Raw genomic sequence first — 16909 nt, forward strand, 5'->3', positions numbered from 1 at the left:
GTCAAAATCCAAATCATGGTGAGGCAATAGCAATGTATATAGGTATCAAAGAAGCAAAAGATCAGTAAATCAAAAAAATCACAGTTGGAGGGGATTTACAAGTGGCAATTCAGATTGGACCATAGAACCAATCACCATAAATACAAGAATCATATTGCAATCGTTTGAGAGTTGGAACATTAGGAAAATACATCGAGATCACAATCGATGCTCGTATTCCATTAGGCAATGGACAGCTTCCAATAATCTCTATGAAAGCATTCCCCTCATTTTTATCCCCCTTGCCCCTTAGATTTTCATAGTGGGAAAGACTACCTCTTGCTAGTCTATAATTATGTCAGATACTATAAGGATTGTGTTGTGTAATTTGCTTCCGAATTATGAATACTACTTGTTTTAAAAAAAAAAAATACCTCCATCACCTCCACCTTCCTGCAAAGGAAACTCCTGGGCATTGAAAAGCATTCTTAGAACGAATGGCCTCATCAACAAAGGTATGAGCACGCAAATCTATCTCTACAGCTCCAAATACAAAATTCTAGATTGAATGAAATCCCCTCCTACCTAGCTATAAACCCTCACCTGCACCCCCACCACTACCCCCAATGTAGGACAAACGGTCATGAGTGAATACATACTCCAATGTCCAAAAAGATGGAACGTCTCAAAGATTACAGACAAGATTTTGAACCCAAGACTGTAAGAATAAATTCTCCAAATCCCTCTCCATAGAATACAAGAAAGTGGTTGCCCATTTAGGCTCAATGATCCCGCTAGCAAGTTCACATGAGTCAAGTCAGCATACAAGATCGATACACTTTCGAGACCACCAATGGATTCCCCACTGCACAAAACTGACTGGCCGAACAAGCCCTCTGAAAATTAAAAATGCTTGGGAGGCTCCCTGACTCACCTCTTCCCAGAGTGCACATCTGGCCAAATACCATGGAAAGAAAACCATGGTCCTTAGACATCACGTGAATTCTGACTCAGAATAGTGATATCTATACAATATATTTTACAACATATTTTACAACACATGTTATAAAATAAAGATATTTTTATAAAATGATGTTAGTTTTATAATATATTTTATAAAAATGCATCTTATTTTAAAATATTATTGTATAAAGTGTTGTGTATTTATTATTTTTCACGTAATTTTCCTTGTGAGAAAACTAACAAGTGGGGCCATCTCCAATCTTAATGATCACGTGATCACGTCTTGATTGATGTTGCAAATTTGACAAAAAACTGGTTTGGTGTGCGAAAGTGATGGCCTTAATTGGTTGATTGGTTTGCAAATTGAAAACGTGATGATATTTTTTGAGGTGCAAAATGTATTATTGTCTTTTCGGATGTCATAATATTATATATTGGAAAAAACAAATTTTACTTCCTCAAACTATATACCATTTTTTGCATAAGACTTCCAAACTCTCAGTTTAAATTTGACCTCTTTGATTAAGATGGACGAAAAAAGTGGTGGCATTTCATTATCTCAAGGACAAGGCGAATTGTGATAGAAGTGGCACTTTGGGTTTAAATAGATACATTATATAAAGTAATACTACTCATTATCTAAATTCTCATTATTATCTCATCATCACATGATATGATATTAAATGATTGAAGACTATTTATTATATTTCAATTATAAACTTATCATCTAATGCCACATCATGAAATGATGAGAGAATAAAAAAAAAAAGATAACGAATAGATCTTTTCTTATATAAATTCTCTAACTGCATAATCAAAATTAAATAGTCTAATTCTGGAGAGATATAAATATATCATTTAGGTTTATAGTATTAAATGTTATCTATATAAAATTTTTAAAAATGAGTTGTATATTAATATAAATAGTTTTATTTGAATAATTTTATATCACGTAAATGATGTGTTGTGTAAAAACTTTCAAATAATATTACTATATTAACATTAGATATGGTTATCTCTTCAAATTAGATCATTGAATTTGATTTAATTTGACGATAGACAATGAAGGGAGATGTAGATGAGTAGGTGAGGTTTGAAAGTAAGTTGAGATGAGTTGAATTGAGATAAAAATTAAATAAAATATTATTTTTTAATTTTATTATTATTTTAAAATTTGAAAAAATTGTAATGATTAAAACAGATAGATAAGTTGAGATGAGTTAAAATTATTTTTGTATCCAAACCCAACAGACCATGGGAAGCACGTTAATCCAATCCGACAAGGGTTAAAATACCATGATGTCCCCCAAGTTTCCCCTAGTGCATTTTGAAAATTTTCTTAAATATTAACAAAACACGTACATAAATTTATTAATAGTAACTATTATTTAACATTTAAAAAAAAAAAAACCAAAACATACTACGAGCAACTTCGCATTTTTAACATTTTTTTCACCCAACTAAACCAGCCCTTGTCTACTTTCTGGATGTTGAAGCGCGGAAAACGTTTAACTTCAAAGACAGGGATATTTTCGGAATCAGGACACAAATAATCATCACCTTCAGGGACGGATACGCAACGGAACAAGCAGCAGAGTGTGCTTCTGTGTCTCCCTCGTAACATTTCCACCGCAGCATTGACTGCCATATGGCGGCCACTCGACTCCTTTCGTCCGGGCCCTCTCTCCAAAACCCTAAACTCTCTCGCCCCACCCGCCCGATCGATTTTCTTCCTCGATCCTCGGGACTCAAATTCTCGAAGAAGATTGTGAGCCACGGCATTAGATGCGACATCACCAGCTTCGAATTCGACAAGCCCCGGAATTGGACCGATCCGTTTCATGTGATCGGAAACTCTTCTCCTTCTTCCCATTCTTCCTCTTCGGTGCCAATGGCTGCCGCTGCTGCCCGCGATCCCCCTGCGAAGGGTGTGAAGAAGGTCTGCCTCTTTTACTGCGCCGAGACCAAGGCCCTGGCCGAGCGAGTCGCCGCCGAGTCAGATGCGATTGAGCTCCGTGGCATTAACTGGAGGTAAGGCTTTCGTTTCCATTTCGGAACAATTTTTTGGGGAACAATTTTGGTACTACATTATTGCTCCGCCTCGAAGATTTTAGCTTTCGTGAGTCCCTCTTGTGGGACAGACCCACAACAAGACATTGGAGTGGGCTCTGGCTTTTTGTGTCTGACATGTTTTCTTTTTGTTTTCCTTTGGCAATTTATGGTTCAGAACATTTGACGATGGATTCCCCAACTTGTTCATACCTAATGCTCAAGGTATCCGTGGACAGCATGTCGCGTTTCTGGCCTCGTTCAGTTCTCCCAGAGTTATTTTTGAGCAGCTCTCTGTCGTCTATGCGTTGCCGAAATTATTCATCTCGTCTTTCACCCTCGTCCTTCCTTTCTTCCCCACTGGAACTTCCGAGCGTATGGAGGACGAAGGAGATGTTGCAACAGCTTTCACTCTTGCTAGGATTTTGTCAAACATACCAATTTCGAGGGGAGGCCCTACTAGCCTTGTGACCTTCGATATCCATGCTTTGCAGGTTTCTACTATATAGTTACAGATTTTAGTTTTAGTTTTTGTCAGTAAGTAACTACTAGTCCAGTGGCTCTTGATCCCACGATCACGCTCTATACGATGTTGTTATAAAGGGGGGGAGGGGCCAATGGGCTATTTTAGGTAGAGAATAGTTGTCAATGTTAATGCGTACGAAAATTATTTTCAGTCAATGAGTGATATGGTGTTTTGGGTTCCTTTTTATTTTTGTTCGGCTATTTTAGCTGCTTTAGTTTTTTAGATATGGCTGACCACCTGCTGTCTTTATACTGTTGTACTATAGGAGAGGTTCTACTTTGGTGATAATATTCTTCCTTGCTTTGAGAGCGGGATACCTTTGCTTAAAAATAGGCTCCAAGAGCTCCCTGATTCCAACAATGTAAGATTTTTTTTTAGTCTCTTTTATTTTTGGGCTTGTATGAGATTAATATTAGACTTCATATTAGTGGGATTGATTTTTTCCCTGTTTACAGGGTTGTTATTTATGATGTTACCAAGATGGTGAAGGCTACACATGTATATAACCCAGAGACAACGTTTTCTGAGCTATCCACACAAACAATTAGGATGTTGGGCTCATAGCAAATTTTATTATTTCTATGCTGGAAAGGTCCCTAGAATGTTGTACTTTGCTCTGATGGTTTCAACCCTCTCCCAAACATTGATACTAGTGGCCAAGCTATATTACAAATATTCCTCCTGTGATGTTCTTTTGCTGAAAAATACTGATTTGGACTTTTTTGCCTTTATTCTTTCACAATAGAATTCTCCTCTCTCTCTCTCTCTCTCTAAAAGATTGGATCTAGAATCAATCGTCTTAGGTGAATTTGTTCTGAAATTGAAATTCACTTGGAAATTGCGGAATCCTAGAGATAAGATGTTGATGAGTGTAATTAATTTGGAGCAATTTTGTGACAATGAATGCTGATTTCTTCATTTTTCAGATTGCCATTGCTTTTCCAGATGATGGTGCTTGGAAACGATTTCATAAGCAGCTGCACCATTTCCCAATGGTATTATATATGTACCTGTTTAACGTGGATGCTGTATTTTGCCTATAATCATGCATAAGCATATATTAACTACTTCTGCTTGCCATTTTTATATATAAATTTGATGCTTTTTTTTTTTTTTTTTTTTTTTTTTTTTTTTTTTTTTTTTACTTCAGTTAACCTGATATAGTGCACCAAAGAATTTTTATTTTTTATTTTTTGTTTTGATAAGTTAGTGCACTAAAGAAATAAATATGTTATTTTTAACCACTTGTAGGATTTTTCATTGTTTACTTTTGTTTGTTTATGTCAAGTCTGTGGATCTGATAACTACGTTGGACACTCCAAATCCCCCAGTTATGGATACAATGATTGAGGAAAATCCATCTAGAATGAAACTATGTGAATGAATTATTTTTATGGGCTTCTCATGCATGTGAGGCATAAAAAAGAATTGAGGTCCCTTTTTTTTTTTTATCATTTTCCAGAGAAGACCAGAGAAATACATTTGACCATTTTTTATAATTTTTTTATTCTAGCGGCTATGGCTGCTTGAGGTTTGTGTTGACAGCAATTATTTGCTTCCAAGACACCTTCTCTAACCGTGTATAAAATGCATATGTGGAATAGATATGCCAATGGGCTATAGCTCAGGCTTTATCCTGCAGGGTTCCCTAGTGACATATGGTTAAGAGTTTGAGAGTCCATCCATGAAAAGGTAAATTGGTTATGTTCATAAAAGTTGTGTTTCTCTGAATTTCTAATGTGTATATAAAAATAAGAAAGAAAGTGATGGATATGATTGTGCAGTTTGCCCATTTAGCTAGGAGCAAATGGAAATTCTCTATCCTCTTCCTTCATCCCAGCTTACCCAAGGGAATAATGTCTGTTAAATCTACTTGAATCCTATATCATATGCATGTAATGGTTTTTGAGATCTTGGTACAGGAGTAAATATAGAAACACGCATTTCAACTCCTTAATTTCTTTTACACAGATGCTTGTGTCTGTTTTCTGGTTCTGTCTACACACCTTTAATTGTGTTCTAGTTGCCTATATCATACATTTGTTTTGCAGATTGTTTGTGCTAAAGTTCGGGAAGGAGACAAACGAATAGTTCGTATCAAGGAAGGAGATCCTGCGGGACGGCATGTCGTGATCGTTGATGATTTAGTCCAATCAGGTGGTACTCTTGTTGAATGTCAGGTAAGCAATTCATGCACATGATTCCTTTTTTTCGTCTGGTATTTCTCTTGTATTTCCATGGTTTGTAATGTCTCCATTTAGACCTGCACAATAGAAGTTAAACCAATTCGAATACTGATCGGGAATCTTATTATATCAATTTTTTGGTCAGGAGAAACAGCTGATGAATTGAATTGATCATTTGAAGGTATTTTAAGTACAAGAAGTGGGTCGAAAGGGATGTGAGATGAGGCACTGATATAGAGGCCTATAATGCTAATGAATAGTTATATATTGATATTGCCAAAAAAACTAGATTTGGCTAGATGGCCGTGGATCTTTGGGGTAAGATTTACTTTAAAAAAAATCTTTGGGGTAAGGTCTTACTGGTTTGTGAACAGCAACTTGGGGAGTTGGATAAATAATGCTGTTTTGTGTGGCTGATCTCCGAAAAGGTAAAGCTTTAAGGGGGTGATAACTTCTGATTTACTTGTATTGTCTCTAAAACTGCTTGAAGGTTGCTGCTGCTGAATTGGTTATTACAAAAAATGGTAACTGATAAAAACTCATGGTTAGTATTTCCATAAGTGTTCTTACCTGCTGCTTCATGTAGCATTTGTGTACATCAACTGAGACGTATGTGTTATAGCTGCCACCAGGACCAAGTGGTATATGTGCTTGAATTGTTTTCTAGACCATTACTAACTTGCATTTTAACATGGACAAATAAATGGTTGCCATGAATTTTAGATTGTTCTTATGAAATGCATAATTTTATCTTTTTTCAGAGAGTATTGGCTGCACATGGAGCAACAAAAATTAGTGCTTATGTGACGCATGGGATATTTCCTAATAGGTCGTGGAAACGCTTTGAACATGACAATGGAGGTACTGCATGCTCTGCTCTGTTACATTTTTACTTTTTTAGTGCTTATTTAGTGTTGGCAAAAGCAAAGGCTGAAGTGTTTCTCTTACATCTCTTACAAAAGCATGCTTTTTGATTGAAAAAGAGAATAAAATATTATTTGAAGACCCAGAAAATGATGTAAACGAAAATTCATAATTATTTAGCTTATATTGAAGATCATTTACATATCATGGTGCCACATGTTTCATATGTGATGTATATGCTTTGAATCTGATGCAAAAGATTGCTCTTTAATAATTTAAAAAATAAAAAGAAATATCAGTTGTCACAGTTGAAGGCTTAGAAAATGGTGTGCACAAACTTTCTTAATTATTTAGCTTAGATTGAAGAACATTTGCATATAATTGGTAGCATATATATTTAGCTTATCTTCAATGGCAATAATTCCTTGTGGTGATTAGTGTGTAGTCCAGTTTGCAGTGTAGTACAGTTGGTGATTAGAGTGTTAGTGTATTGGTTGGTTTTTGATGGGAATGCACAGTGAGGTTTTTATTGAACAGAAGTCATTTGCGTTTAGAAAGGAGAATGATAGGTGGTGGAGAATCACTGAGAGTAGCCGTAGAGTGGTGAAATACATCTCCTTGGATCATGAAGCTTTGGGGTGGTTGGGCTTTATAGTGAAGGAATGTGCGGGGTCGTTGGGTTCTTCAAAGTTTCTTAGAACACGTAGAACAGGAAATTCTATGTTAATGGTGCAGAGGGGCTGTAATCTCTATGGTAGTTTTTTTTTCCCTTTCGGAGTTAGGGCATGGAAAGAGGAGAGGGATGATAGTTGTTCCAGAAGGTAAGAAGGGGGAGGGATGGAGGAAATTTGGAGCCATTTTGAAGGAACTTACAGCTAATTCCTCTAGTTTGAGTGGGAAAAACAGAGTCTCATGGTCCTCCCAGGCAGATAAGTTGAAGGTTTTTAGGGGAGATGGTGGTGTTCCATTGCTGAAGGTAGATGCCTCAAGGACGTACAGCGAGGTGCTCCAAGCACAGAAGGTATGGCAGTGTGAAGTGAGTGGAGCAGTGTCTGGTGTGTTTGAGGATGTGCAGAGGTGCGGGGGTGATGGCAGGAAATCGTTGGGGCCAAATGAAGAATATCTGTTAAGGGTTTTGGGTGACATGGAGATTAAAGTGGGATGTTATTGGAAGAAATTCTAGGACTTAAACGATGCGTTAAGGGGAAGGAAGTGTTGGACATGGGCTTGGTTTTGGGTTCAAAAGTTATGGGCCAGGATTCGGACCAGAGGCAGAAGGGCTCTAGCTCAAAACCTAGTAACGCGTGGCAGGTCGGGCTGGTGAAGAGTCATGGGCCAGGCCAGGCCGTAGGTCCAAAGAAGGCCTGGAGGGCTTTGCAGGGTCAACCTACCGAGATATCGGTTCAGGAGATGCCTGCCGATATCTTGAACCCAGAACTGAGTCGCGCATCTGCGACGCCGTTAAGTCTTTTGACGGACTCCGTTCTGGCACAGAAAGGGACGCGGGTCCCGGTCGACCTTCATGGTGTGTCGGCGTTGTCACCTAGACGGGAGGATTTCGAGGAGGGTGAGATGGAAGAGGAGTCGGATATGTATGGGCTTTCGACGACTGATTTTCTGTCGTCGACGTGTGGGCTGCCGTTGTTGAAGGGGCAAAATCAATCATGTGTGGCGGAAGGAGGCACAACAGTGCTTCCAGTGCTTTCAAACTCGTCGGACCAAGTACTGAGGTCTTTGACAAGTTTGTTTTCTCTGGAAATGGGTTCTTTTGAAGGGAATAAGGTTGGGGTTGGGTTTGATAATTTCAATGTTCAACCAGAGAGTGTGTGGCTAGGAATTGGCACTGAGGGTTTTATCGAGTGTTGAATCCACTGTTGAACCCAGGGTTGGGCTTGAAAATTGCAGTTTTGAGCTAGAGAAGGTGTGTGGTTCGAAATTGGCGTTATGTGTTCCTGCTAGTTCTGGCGAGGAGGGGGCCATTTTAACTCCTTTGTGTACACTCCCTCCCAGCTCTAATTAAGGGAGTAGTTCGTCAAATTTGGTCTTCAAGAAAGTAGAGGAGATTCAAGTTGCCATTGAGATTTCGTTTGGAGGGTATGAAGAACAATTTAAGGCTCTCCTCATTGCTCTTGAAGCTAGCCATTCGAAGTTAGCCTCTAAACGGGATCGAGAGGAAGGGGCAATGTAGTTTTTTATGAAGCCTAAGATTTTATCATGGAACGTACGGGGGCTCAATGATTGCAATAAACGCTTTTGTATCAAATCATTATTGCGGATATGGAAGGGAGATGTAGTGTGTATTCAAGAAACAAAGTTGGGATTTATTGATAGGAAAACTGTGTGAAGTTTATGGGGGTGCATGCATGTGGGATGGACTTATTTGGCCTCTTTGGGAGCTTCAGGTGGAGTGTTACTTATGTGGGATAAAAAAATGGTTGAGTCGATTGAGGAGTGCATTGGTGATTTCTCAGTTGCGACTCTATTTAAAAATGTAGATGATGGATGGGAATGGGCATTTGCAGGCTCCTATGGTCCTAACGCGGACAAGGGTAGGAGAGGGTTGTGGGAGGAGTTGGCGGGTTTGTATTCCTTATGGGATGTGCCTTGGTGTATGGGAGGCGATTTTAACATCATTCATTTTCCTAGCGAACGATCAGGATATCATTGGTATTCGGTGGCTATGGAAGAATTCTCCGAGTTTATTTTTGATCTGGATCTCATGGATCTCCCCCTTGTGGGGGGCGAGTACACGTGATCAAACGGGTGGGTTTGGTCGAGATTGGATAGATTCCTTGTATCGCCTTCGTGGGAAGCTCACTATCTAGAAGTGAGTCAGAAACGATTAGCTCGGTTTAGTTTAGATCATTTCCCTATCCTTCTGGATTGTGGGGGTATTCACAGGGGGCGTCGGTATTTTAAGTTTGAAAATATGTGGTTAACAACGGAAGGGTTTGTAGAGAGGGTGGGTGTTTGGTGGTCTTCATATCAATTTATTGGTACTCCAAGTTACATTCTTGTAAGTAAATTGAAAGCTCTGAAACAAGACTTGAAGAAGTGGAATTTGGAAGTTTTTGGCCACATTGACAACCAGAAGTCTACACTGTTGGAGGAATTGCAAGAGTTAGAGGGGAAAGAAGTAGTGGGAGATACCTCGGAGGAGGTGTATTTGAGGAAGGGTAGGGTTATGGCAGATCTGGAGAGGGTTTTTGTTGTCAGAGGAGACTTCATGGCGTCAAAAATCCAGGGCCCTTTGGTTGAAAGAAGGAGATAGGTGTACGAGGTTTTTTCACAAAGTGGCGAATTCACATCGGCGCAACAATGATATTGAGTCACTTCTATCAGGCTCGCAGGTGCTATCTTCTCCTCTTGAGCTAGAAAACCATATTGTACATTATTATGAGACCCTTCTCACAGAATCGGTTTCTTGGAGGCCGAAGCTTGATGACTTGCCCTTTGAGGCAATTGACTTGCGAAGTGCGAGTGTTCTAGAGAGACTGTTCGTTGAAGAGAAATTTACAAGGTCATCTTTGGCATGGCTAAGGATAAAGCGCCTGGTCCAGATGGGTTCTCAATGGGTTTCTTTCAAACTTGTTGGGATATTGTGAAAGGTGATGTTATGCAGGTTTTTAGTGAATTTCACTCTTTTCAAAAGTTTGAAAAATCCCTTAATGCGACCTTCATTGCTCTCATTCCCAAGAAACAAGGGGCTTCGATTATTGAATACTTTCGTCCAATAAGCCTGGTTAGTAGTGTTTATAAAAGTATTTCGAAGGTTCTTGCTAACTGGCTTAGTCTAGTGATGGAGCTTATTATTTCTAAGTCCCAAAACGCTTTCGTTCGTGGGAGACAAATTCTTGATTTGGTACTCATTGCAAATGAGTGCTTGGACCACAGACTGCAGGAGGGTGGTTCTAGTGTTCTTTGTAAGCTTGATATGGAGAAGGCTTATGATCATGTGAATTGAGAATTTCTCTTATACCTGCTTGAGAGGTGCGGTTTTGGGGCTAGGTAGATTTCATGGATGCATCATTGTATTTCAACTGCACGGTTCTCAATTCTGGTTAATGGCACATCCGCTGGCTTTTTTGATAGTTCGAGGGGTTTGCGACAGGGAGATTCTCTATCTCCTCTTTTATTTGTTATAGTTATGGAGGCTTTAAGTAGGATGGTGCAGGCGGCTGTTGGGGGAGGTTTCTTATTTGGTTTTCAGGTGGGCAATGGTTCTGATAGCCCTACTATCATCTCACACCTTCTTTTTGCAGATGATACCTTAGTCTTTTGTGAAGCGAATGCTGGCCAGGTACAATCTCTACGAGCACTCTTACTATATTTTGAAGCAGTGTCAGGGCTTAAGGTGAACCTTGGCAAGTTTGAGATGGTTCCCGTGGGTGAGGTTTCTAATATCCGTAGTTTAGCAAGTCTTCTGAATTGTAAGGTGTCCTCTCTTCCAATGAAATATTTGGGCCTTCCGTTGGGAGCAACTTTCAAGATTAGAGCTATTTGGAATGGGGTGGTGGAGAAGGTAGAGAAAATGTTGGCTAGTTGGAAACGAGTGTATTTATCAAAAGGGGGCCGCTTCACTCTCATCAAGAGCACTCTCACTAACCTTCCTACATATTTTTTATCGCTATTTCCTATGCCTATAGGGGTGGTGAACAGGATGGAAAAACTCTTCAAGGCATTCTTATGGGGAGGCATGAGGGAGGAGAAGAAATTTCATCTGGTGAGATGAAAGACAGTATGTGTCTCAGTTGAGAAGGGGGGGTTGGGAGTGTGTAATTTGAGAACTTTTAATAAAGCTTTATTGGGGAAATGGCTTTGGAGATATCATTTGGAGGAGGGATCTTTGTGGAAGGAAATTATTGACGCTAGATATGGTGTCGCTGGGGGTGGTTGGTGTTCTAATGAAGTGAGAGGGGGGTATGGTGTGGGTGTATGGAAATTTATAAGGAAGGGATGACCAAGTTTTGTAAATCAAATTCGCTTTGTTGTTGGTGAGGGCAATCGAATCAGTTTTTGGAGGGATGTGTGGTGTGGAGATCAAGCATTGGAAATGGCTTTTCCAGCTCTATATCGCATTGCAGGTAATAGGGAGGCTTCAGTGGCGGATGTGCGGTCATTTGCTCATGGGGCGCATCAGTGGAACATTCTTTTTATTAGGGATTTCCATGATTGTGAATTATCTATTGTTTCAGATTTTTTTAGCCTATTACATTCTATGGGGACTTATAGGGCGCCGAGAGATAGATTGATGTGGAGGGCTTATGATCACAAGATATGTACAATGAAGGCGTATTATAACATCTTGACAACACAAGAGCATACTCAGTTTCCCTGGAAGAATATTTGGAGGACTCGTGTGCTTTCTAAAGTAGCTTTTTTTGTTTGGAATGCTGCTCTTGGGAAGATATTGACCATGGATAATCTGAGGAAGAGAGGATGTGTAGTGATGGATTGATGTTATATGTGTAAAAAGAATGGAGAATCTGTGGACCACCTCTTATTACACTGTGAGGTAACTAGGGTGTTGTGGGATGAGACTTTTCAAAGGGTTGATGTTGCATGGGTTATGCCTAGGAGGGTGGTGGATTTGTTGGGTTGTTGGAGGAAGATGCAAGGTTGTCATCAAGTGGTTGCAGTGTGGAAAATGATTCTGTTGTGCATTATGTGGTGCATTTGGTCAGAAAGGAATGCGCGATGCTTTGAAGATAAGGAACGCACAATGGCTGAGTTGAAGAATTTTTTTCTCCACACTTTAATGTGCTGGTTTTCTGCTATTGTATTGCATGGTGATAATGTGCATGATTTCTTGTCTTTAATTTATCGCTCTTAGAATGTAATTAGGGGTCCTTCTGTATACTTCCTGTATACAAGGACTATGTTTATTTCTCTCATATATATAATATTGATCTCTTACTTATCAAAAAAAAAAAATTGTGCCACATGTTTTCCTATGTGATATATATGCTTTGCATCGGATATAATAGTCCAAGCTGACTTTCTAGATGGATTGATATTTTATTGCTTATGTTAGCATAGAAGTCAATACCTGCAATTTGTGAATGTTTGTTTCCAATCTTTATAGTATATTTTGATTCAACCATGGCCTTTAATTTGATTATAGTTATCAAATATCTTAGATACACATATTTAGTAAAACCCAAGAGAGTTATATAAAATGCTATTCTTAAATTTTATGTAATTAGATTATTACTTGATTGTCATGTTGCATAATACTCTCATAAATTGAGTTAATAGGCTAAACATATTGCCATCGTACTTTTTAAACCTTTTTTATTGTCCTTTATGGATTTTTTTGTTCTTATACATATTTTTTAAAAATGTGCGCCTAAGAGTTTGCGGTTTGCACCTAGGCTTTAGACGCCATTTGTAGTTAGCTGCGCCTAGCGTTTTCACCAATATTGAGCTGCTCATATTACCAAAAAGTAACTGTAACACCTCTTTCCCGTAGGTAAGAAATGTTATGTACGTTTGTAACTGTGCCCGGTAAAGAGACCCAACTTCATAAATATACCTAGTTTATGGGAAATAAGTTCCCAAAAACATAACATAAAAATATAGACTCATAACAAGAAAAATTAAAACTGATCTTTTAATGGGAAAAAAAAAAAAAAAAACTTATTAACAAGGCCTCGTTTGTTTACACAGATGAGATGATATGAGAAATCTGTGAATAATAGTGAGATAATTTGTAAATAGTAGTGAAATGATTTGAGTTAAGATTTTTATGGGATTTTGGGAAAGGGGAGAAAAGTTTGAATAAAAAATTATAAAGTTAAAATATTGTTAGAATATAATTTTTTTAATATTATTTTTGTTTTGAGATTTGAAAAAGTTGAATTGTTTTTTGTGTTTTGTATAGAAGTTTGAGAAATTTGTAATGATTAGGTAATGATTAGATGAAAAGTTGAAAAGTTGAAAATTTGAGATTGAAATTTTTTTATATTTGAATGGTGTTTGGATATTGAGATGAGATAAGATGAGATGAGATGGTTTGAAAGGTTTGTGAAATCAAACGAGGCCTAAGTCTGAAAATTCCTTGACACTTGAACTATGCCTGGCTGTGAGCTTGTCAACACCATCTTCTTTACCTGGACATTGTAAAACATAAAAACAAACAAATAAAATGAGTCGAATACTCAATAAGTAGTACATCATACAATAAATATAATAAACATAGGATTTTATTGAATAGCGTGCATACTCAATACTTATACTAACATAAACATGTAATGTACTATGCATAACTCATTAAACTTGTCTTTTCATTTATTTAATGGCCAGCACACCTTAACCCCCGTGTAGGGTTATGCACTGGTTTCACTGCCTGTGGCCACAAGGGAAACCGTTTAACTTATCATAACATATTTTGGTGGATCACGCTTAGGTCCGTGCCTCCAGAAATTGCAGTAGTTATCTAGGGTTAGGTATTGGTCTTCTTGAAGAACATCACATGGGATTGCTATAAAAGCTTTCCAGAGTCACAGCAGCCTCTGTTTTTTCAAGTTTTCAGGCCATACAGTCCTTTTAATGAGACCTGAAAAACCTAATAATAGGGCTGTACGAATTTAACACCTTTTGTTTTGATAAAGGGGTTCTAAGAATCCTAATGGCTAGGAGTTCTAGGGTAAATATGTTGCTATTCTTTGGATCCATTTAGGAGTCATAAATGGGGCTGATATCTAATTATCACGAATTTAACAGCCAAAAAATAAAATCGGCTTTGGCCCGAAAATACTTGGGCCTATACATCCATATCTTGGCCTAAAGGGCCAAACCAACTCCATTTTTAATCTAGGTCCATAATTTCATATTCAATCCTATCTCCTCACTGCTAGATCCTCATATAATACATACGGGTTAATGGGCCCAATAAAATAATCTTCTTTTCAACCTGAACAAAATTGGGCCCATTGTCCAAACTTTTAAAGCTTATTAAATTTGCATCTGGATGTGATTCTCTTTCTGAAAAATGCTTTAATCTAAACAAAAACAGTGCTTCTCTTTTCAAAAAGTCTATAGAATCTCTCAATCTTGACTCTGATACCAAATTGTAACACCTCTTTCCCATAGGTTAGGGATGTTACATACTTTGTAACCGTGCTTGGTAAAGAGAACCAACTCCATAAAAATACCTATTTATCGAAAATAAGCTCCCAAAAGCACCAAAATTTCCAAAATTTCTCTTAACTTCATTCCCTAACATCACTTAAACAAAATACTTTTCTATTTTAAATTTTGAACATTTCATGTATAAACACAAAAATCAATACTACTTTTACAAACTTTAAAACCAAAATAATATTAAAAAATTATATTCAAACAGCTTTTTAACTTGATCTATTTACTTTTACAAACTCCAATAAAATACTTATTTTAAAAAATATTTTTATTCAACTTTTACTCTATCCTTTCCCAAAACCTAATCTCAAACAAATTCTCACAATTCTCAAATACTCCCAAATATTCTTGGAATCCAAACATGTCTCATAGCAAGAAATTTTAAAACTGATATTTTAATGAAAAAAACTGACATGGTTCCTTTTGTTTCCATCCTTTTTCTTTTCATCCTAATCCGTTTAAATTCAATTGATCATATTTTATTTTACTCTTTCCTTTGAAATTGAGATGATAGAAATGACATCATCTCTAGAGGGTAATGGTATAATCCATTTGTTCTGTTATTTTCATGTTCTAAACAGGGAATCCTGAGAATGGGCTGACCTACTTCTGGATAACAGACTCGTGTCCAAAGACAGTAAAGGCGGTGAAGAACAAACCACCATTTGAAGTTCTTAGCCTTGCTGGTTCTATAGCTGGTGCACTTCAAATATAGGAGAGACTTGGGAGCATCAAGTCACCAGCCAAATCTTGGTCTTGTGTGGGAAAGTTAGTGCGTTATTTTATTCAGTTTTTCCCCTCCCCATTGTCTTCGATCCTCCATCAAACTATATTAAGTGACTTTGGCGTCACCATCCCTAGAGGAGTTCATTTAAGTATGAGGCGGCAGTCTTTAAGGCGTTCGGTTGGATAGATTTTACTCTGTAGAACACATCTTTGTGATGTTTACCTAACTTGTATGGGAGATCTGCCCAAGTTCTGCTTGGAATAAGAATTTAAGTGGAATCAATACATTTGTGATGTTTACTGAACTTGTATGGGAGATCTGCCCAAATTTCTGCTCGGAATAAGAATTTAAGTGGAATCAATACATTGTATTCCTGTCTTCATGATATTCGTTTCATCGTTTGCATCAAAATCGTGCCTCGCTCATAATTAAACCTCAGCATTAATAAATCTCACCTCATACGGGTCAATGGAAACAGAAACAGAATCAGATTAGGAATAATAGGCGATAAATCTATAGCTTACAACTTGGGTGAGATCGAAAGACCACAAATGGTTACAAAAATAAAATACCCAGAAAACATTTACGAAAGAATAGAAAATCTTTTACAAAGTGGGATGATGGATTGTATTCATATTCTGTCAAGTTCTTAGAGTGTGTGTGTGTGTGTGTATATATATATATATATATATATATATATATATATATATTTATACAGGCCAGTTCAATCCAACTTGTTTAAATGAACCGGTGATGCAATATGGCATGCATAATTTGTTTAATAAATAGATCGTATTGGGTTGATCTGATCCATTTAACTTGTTTTAATTTCTTTAATATGTACGAGTTAATTAGACCCGAGTGTTTAGTCCAACATATGTATGAGTTCATTCGCCGGCAGCACTTAAGCCGGTCAGTGATGATGTGATTGCTGTAGCGCAAGTTGCTTAAGTTTATTTCCAATATCTTTGGAAATAAATCTCTGATTTCCAACACTGGTGCATTTGAGTTTGCTAAGCGCTTTTGCCTCAAGGGTGGACAGAGGAGCCCCTCCTCCCTCTCCTCCTCTGCCCTGCCCTATCTATCGTATTCCAATCTTCGGACTGCCACACGCGCCCCACCGTTGTGCTTGCCAGTCACCAATCTTCAAAATCCTAGTGGAGGAATCACCAAACGGGCGTCATGTAACATGCATGCATTGCCACCATGCAAGGGCATAATTGGATTCCCCACCTCAAGATCCTTTGGATCTCGATTCATTTGCCTCGTGTTGGTGCATTTAGCTCAAACGTTGCCTCCACCGTGCATTCCTTTGATATGCGACTAGCAATCCGATTCTACTTATTTGGTTATGTTTATGTTTTCCCTAACAGATAATCTGGGGAAAATGGACGTAAAAATCTTTGTAAACGACTCAGAATAGATGATTGCAGTGCCTCTTGAGCGAATGCAGATCATCACCGCATTCGACAA

At 38.0% G+C, this 16909-nt stretch overlaps 1 protein-coding gene across 4 annotated transcripts; it reads left to right on the top strand.

Moving 5' to 3' along the window:
• The first annotated feature begins 2435 nt into the window (after positions 1–2435).
• Positions 2436–15806, top strand: LOC121258593 (ribose-phosphate pyrophosphokinase 4). Of its 4 annotated transcripts, none has more exons than XR_005939432.1 (8): positions 2442–2973; positions 3170–3485; positions 3783–3878; positions 4444–4512; positions 5569–5697; positions 5849–6344; positions 6465–6564; positions 15291–15405. XR_005939432.1 is itself a non-coding variant. In XM_041160136.1 (7 exons), the coding sequence occupies exons 1-7, from the start codon at positions 2591–2593 to the stop codon at positions 15422–15424; spliced, it is 1227 nt and encodes a 408-aa protein (XP_041016070.1). In that variant the 5' UTR covers positions 2436–2590; the 3' UTR covers positions 15425–15806. The 4 variants fall into 4 exon arrangements, 2 of the variants coding, with proteins under 2 accessions (XP_041016070.1, XP_041016071.1); XR_005939433.1 differs by having other exon boundaries at positions 5849–5884; XM_041160136.1 differs by lacking the exon at positions 5849–6344 and having other exon boundaries at positions 2436–2973; positions 15291–15806.
• The last annotated feature ends 1103 nt before the right edge of the window (positions 15807–16909 follow it).

The sequence above is a fragment of the Juglans microcarpa x Juglans regia genome, chromosome 3S (genome assembly GCF_004785595.1).
Source record: "Juglans microcarpa x Juglans regia isolate MS1-56 chromosome 3S, Jm3101_v1.0, whole genome shotgun sequence".
Taxonomy (NCBI): Eukaryota; Viridiplantae; Streptophyta; class Magnoliopsida; order Fagales; family Juglandaceae; genus Juglans; species Juglans microcarpa x Juglans regia.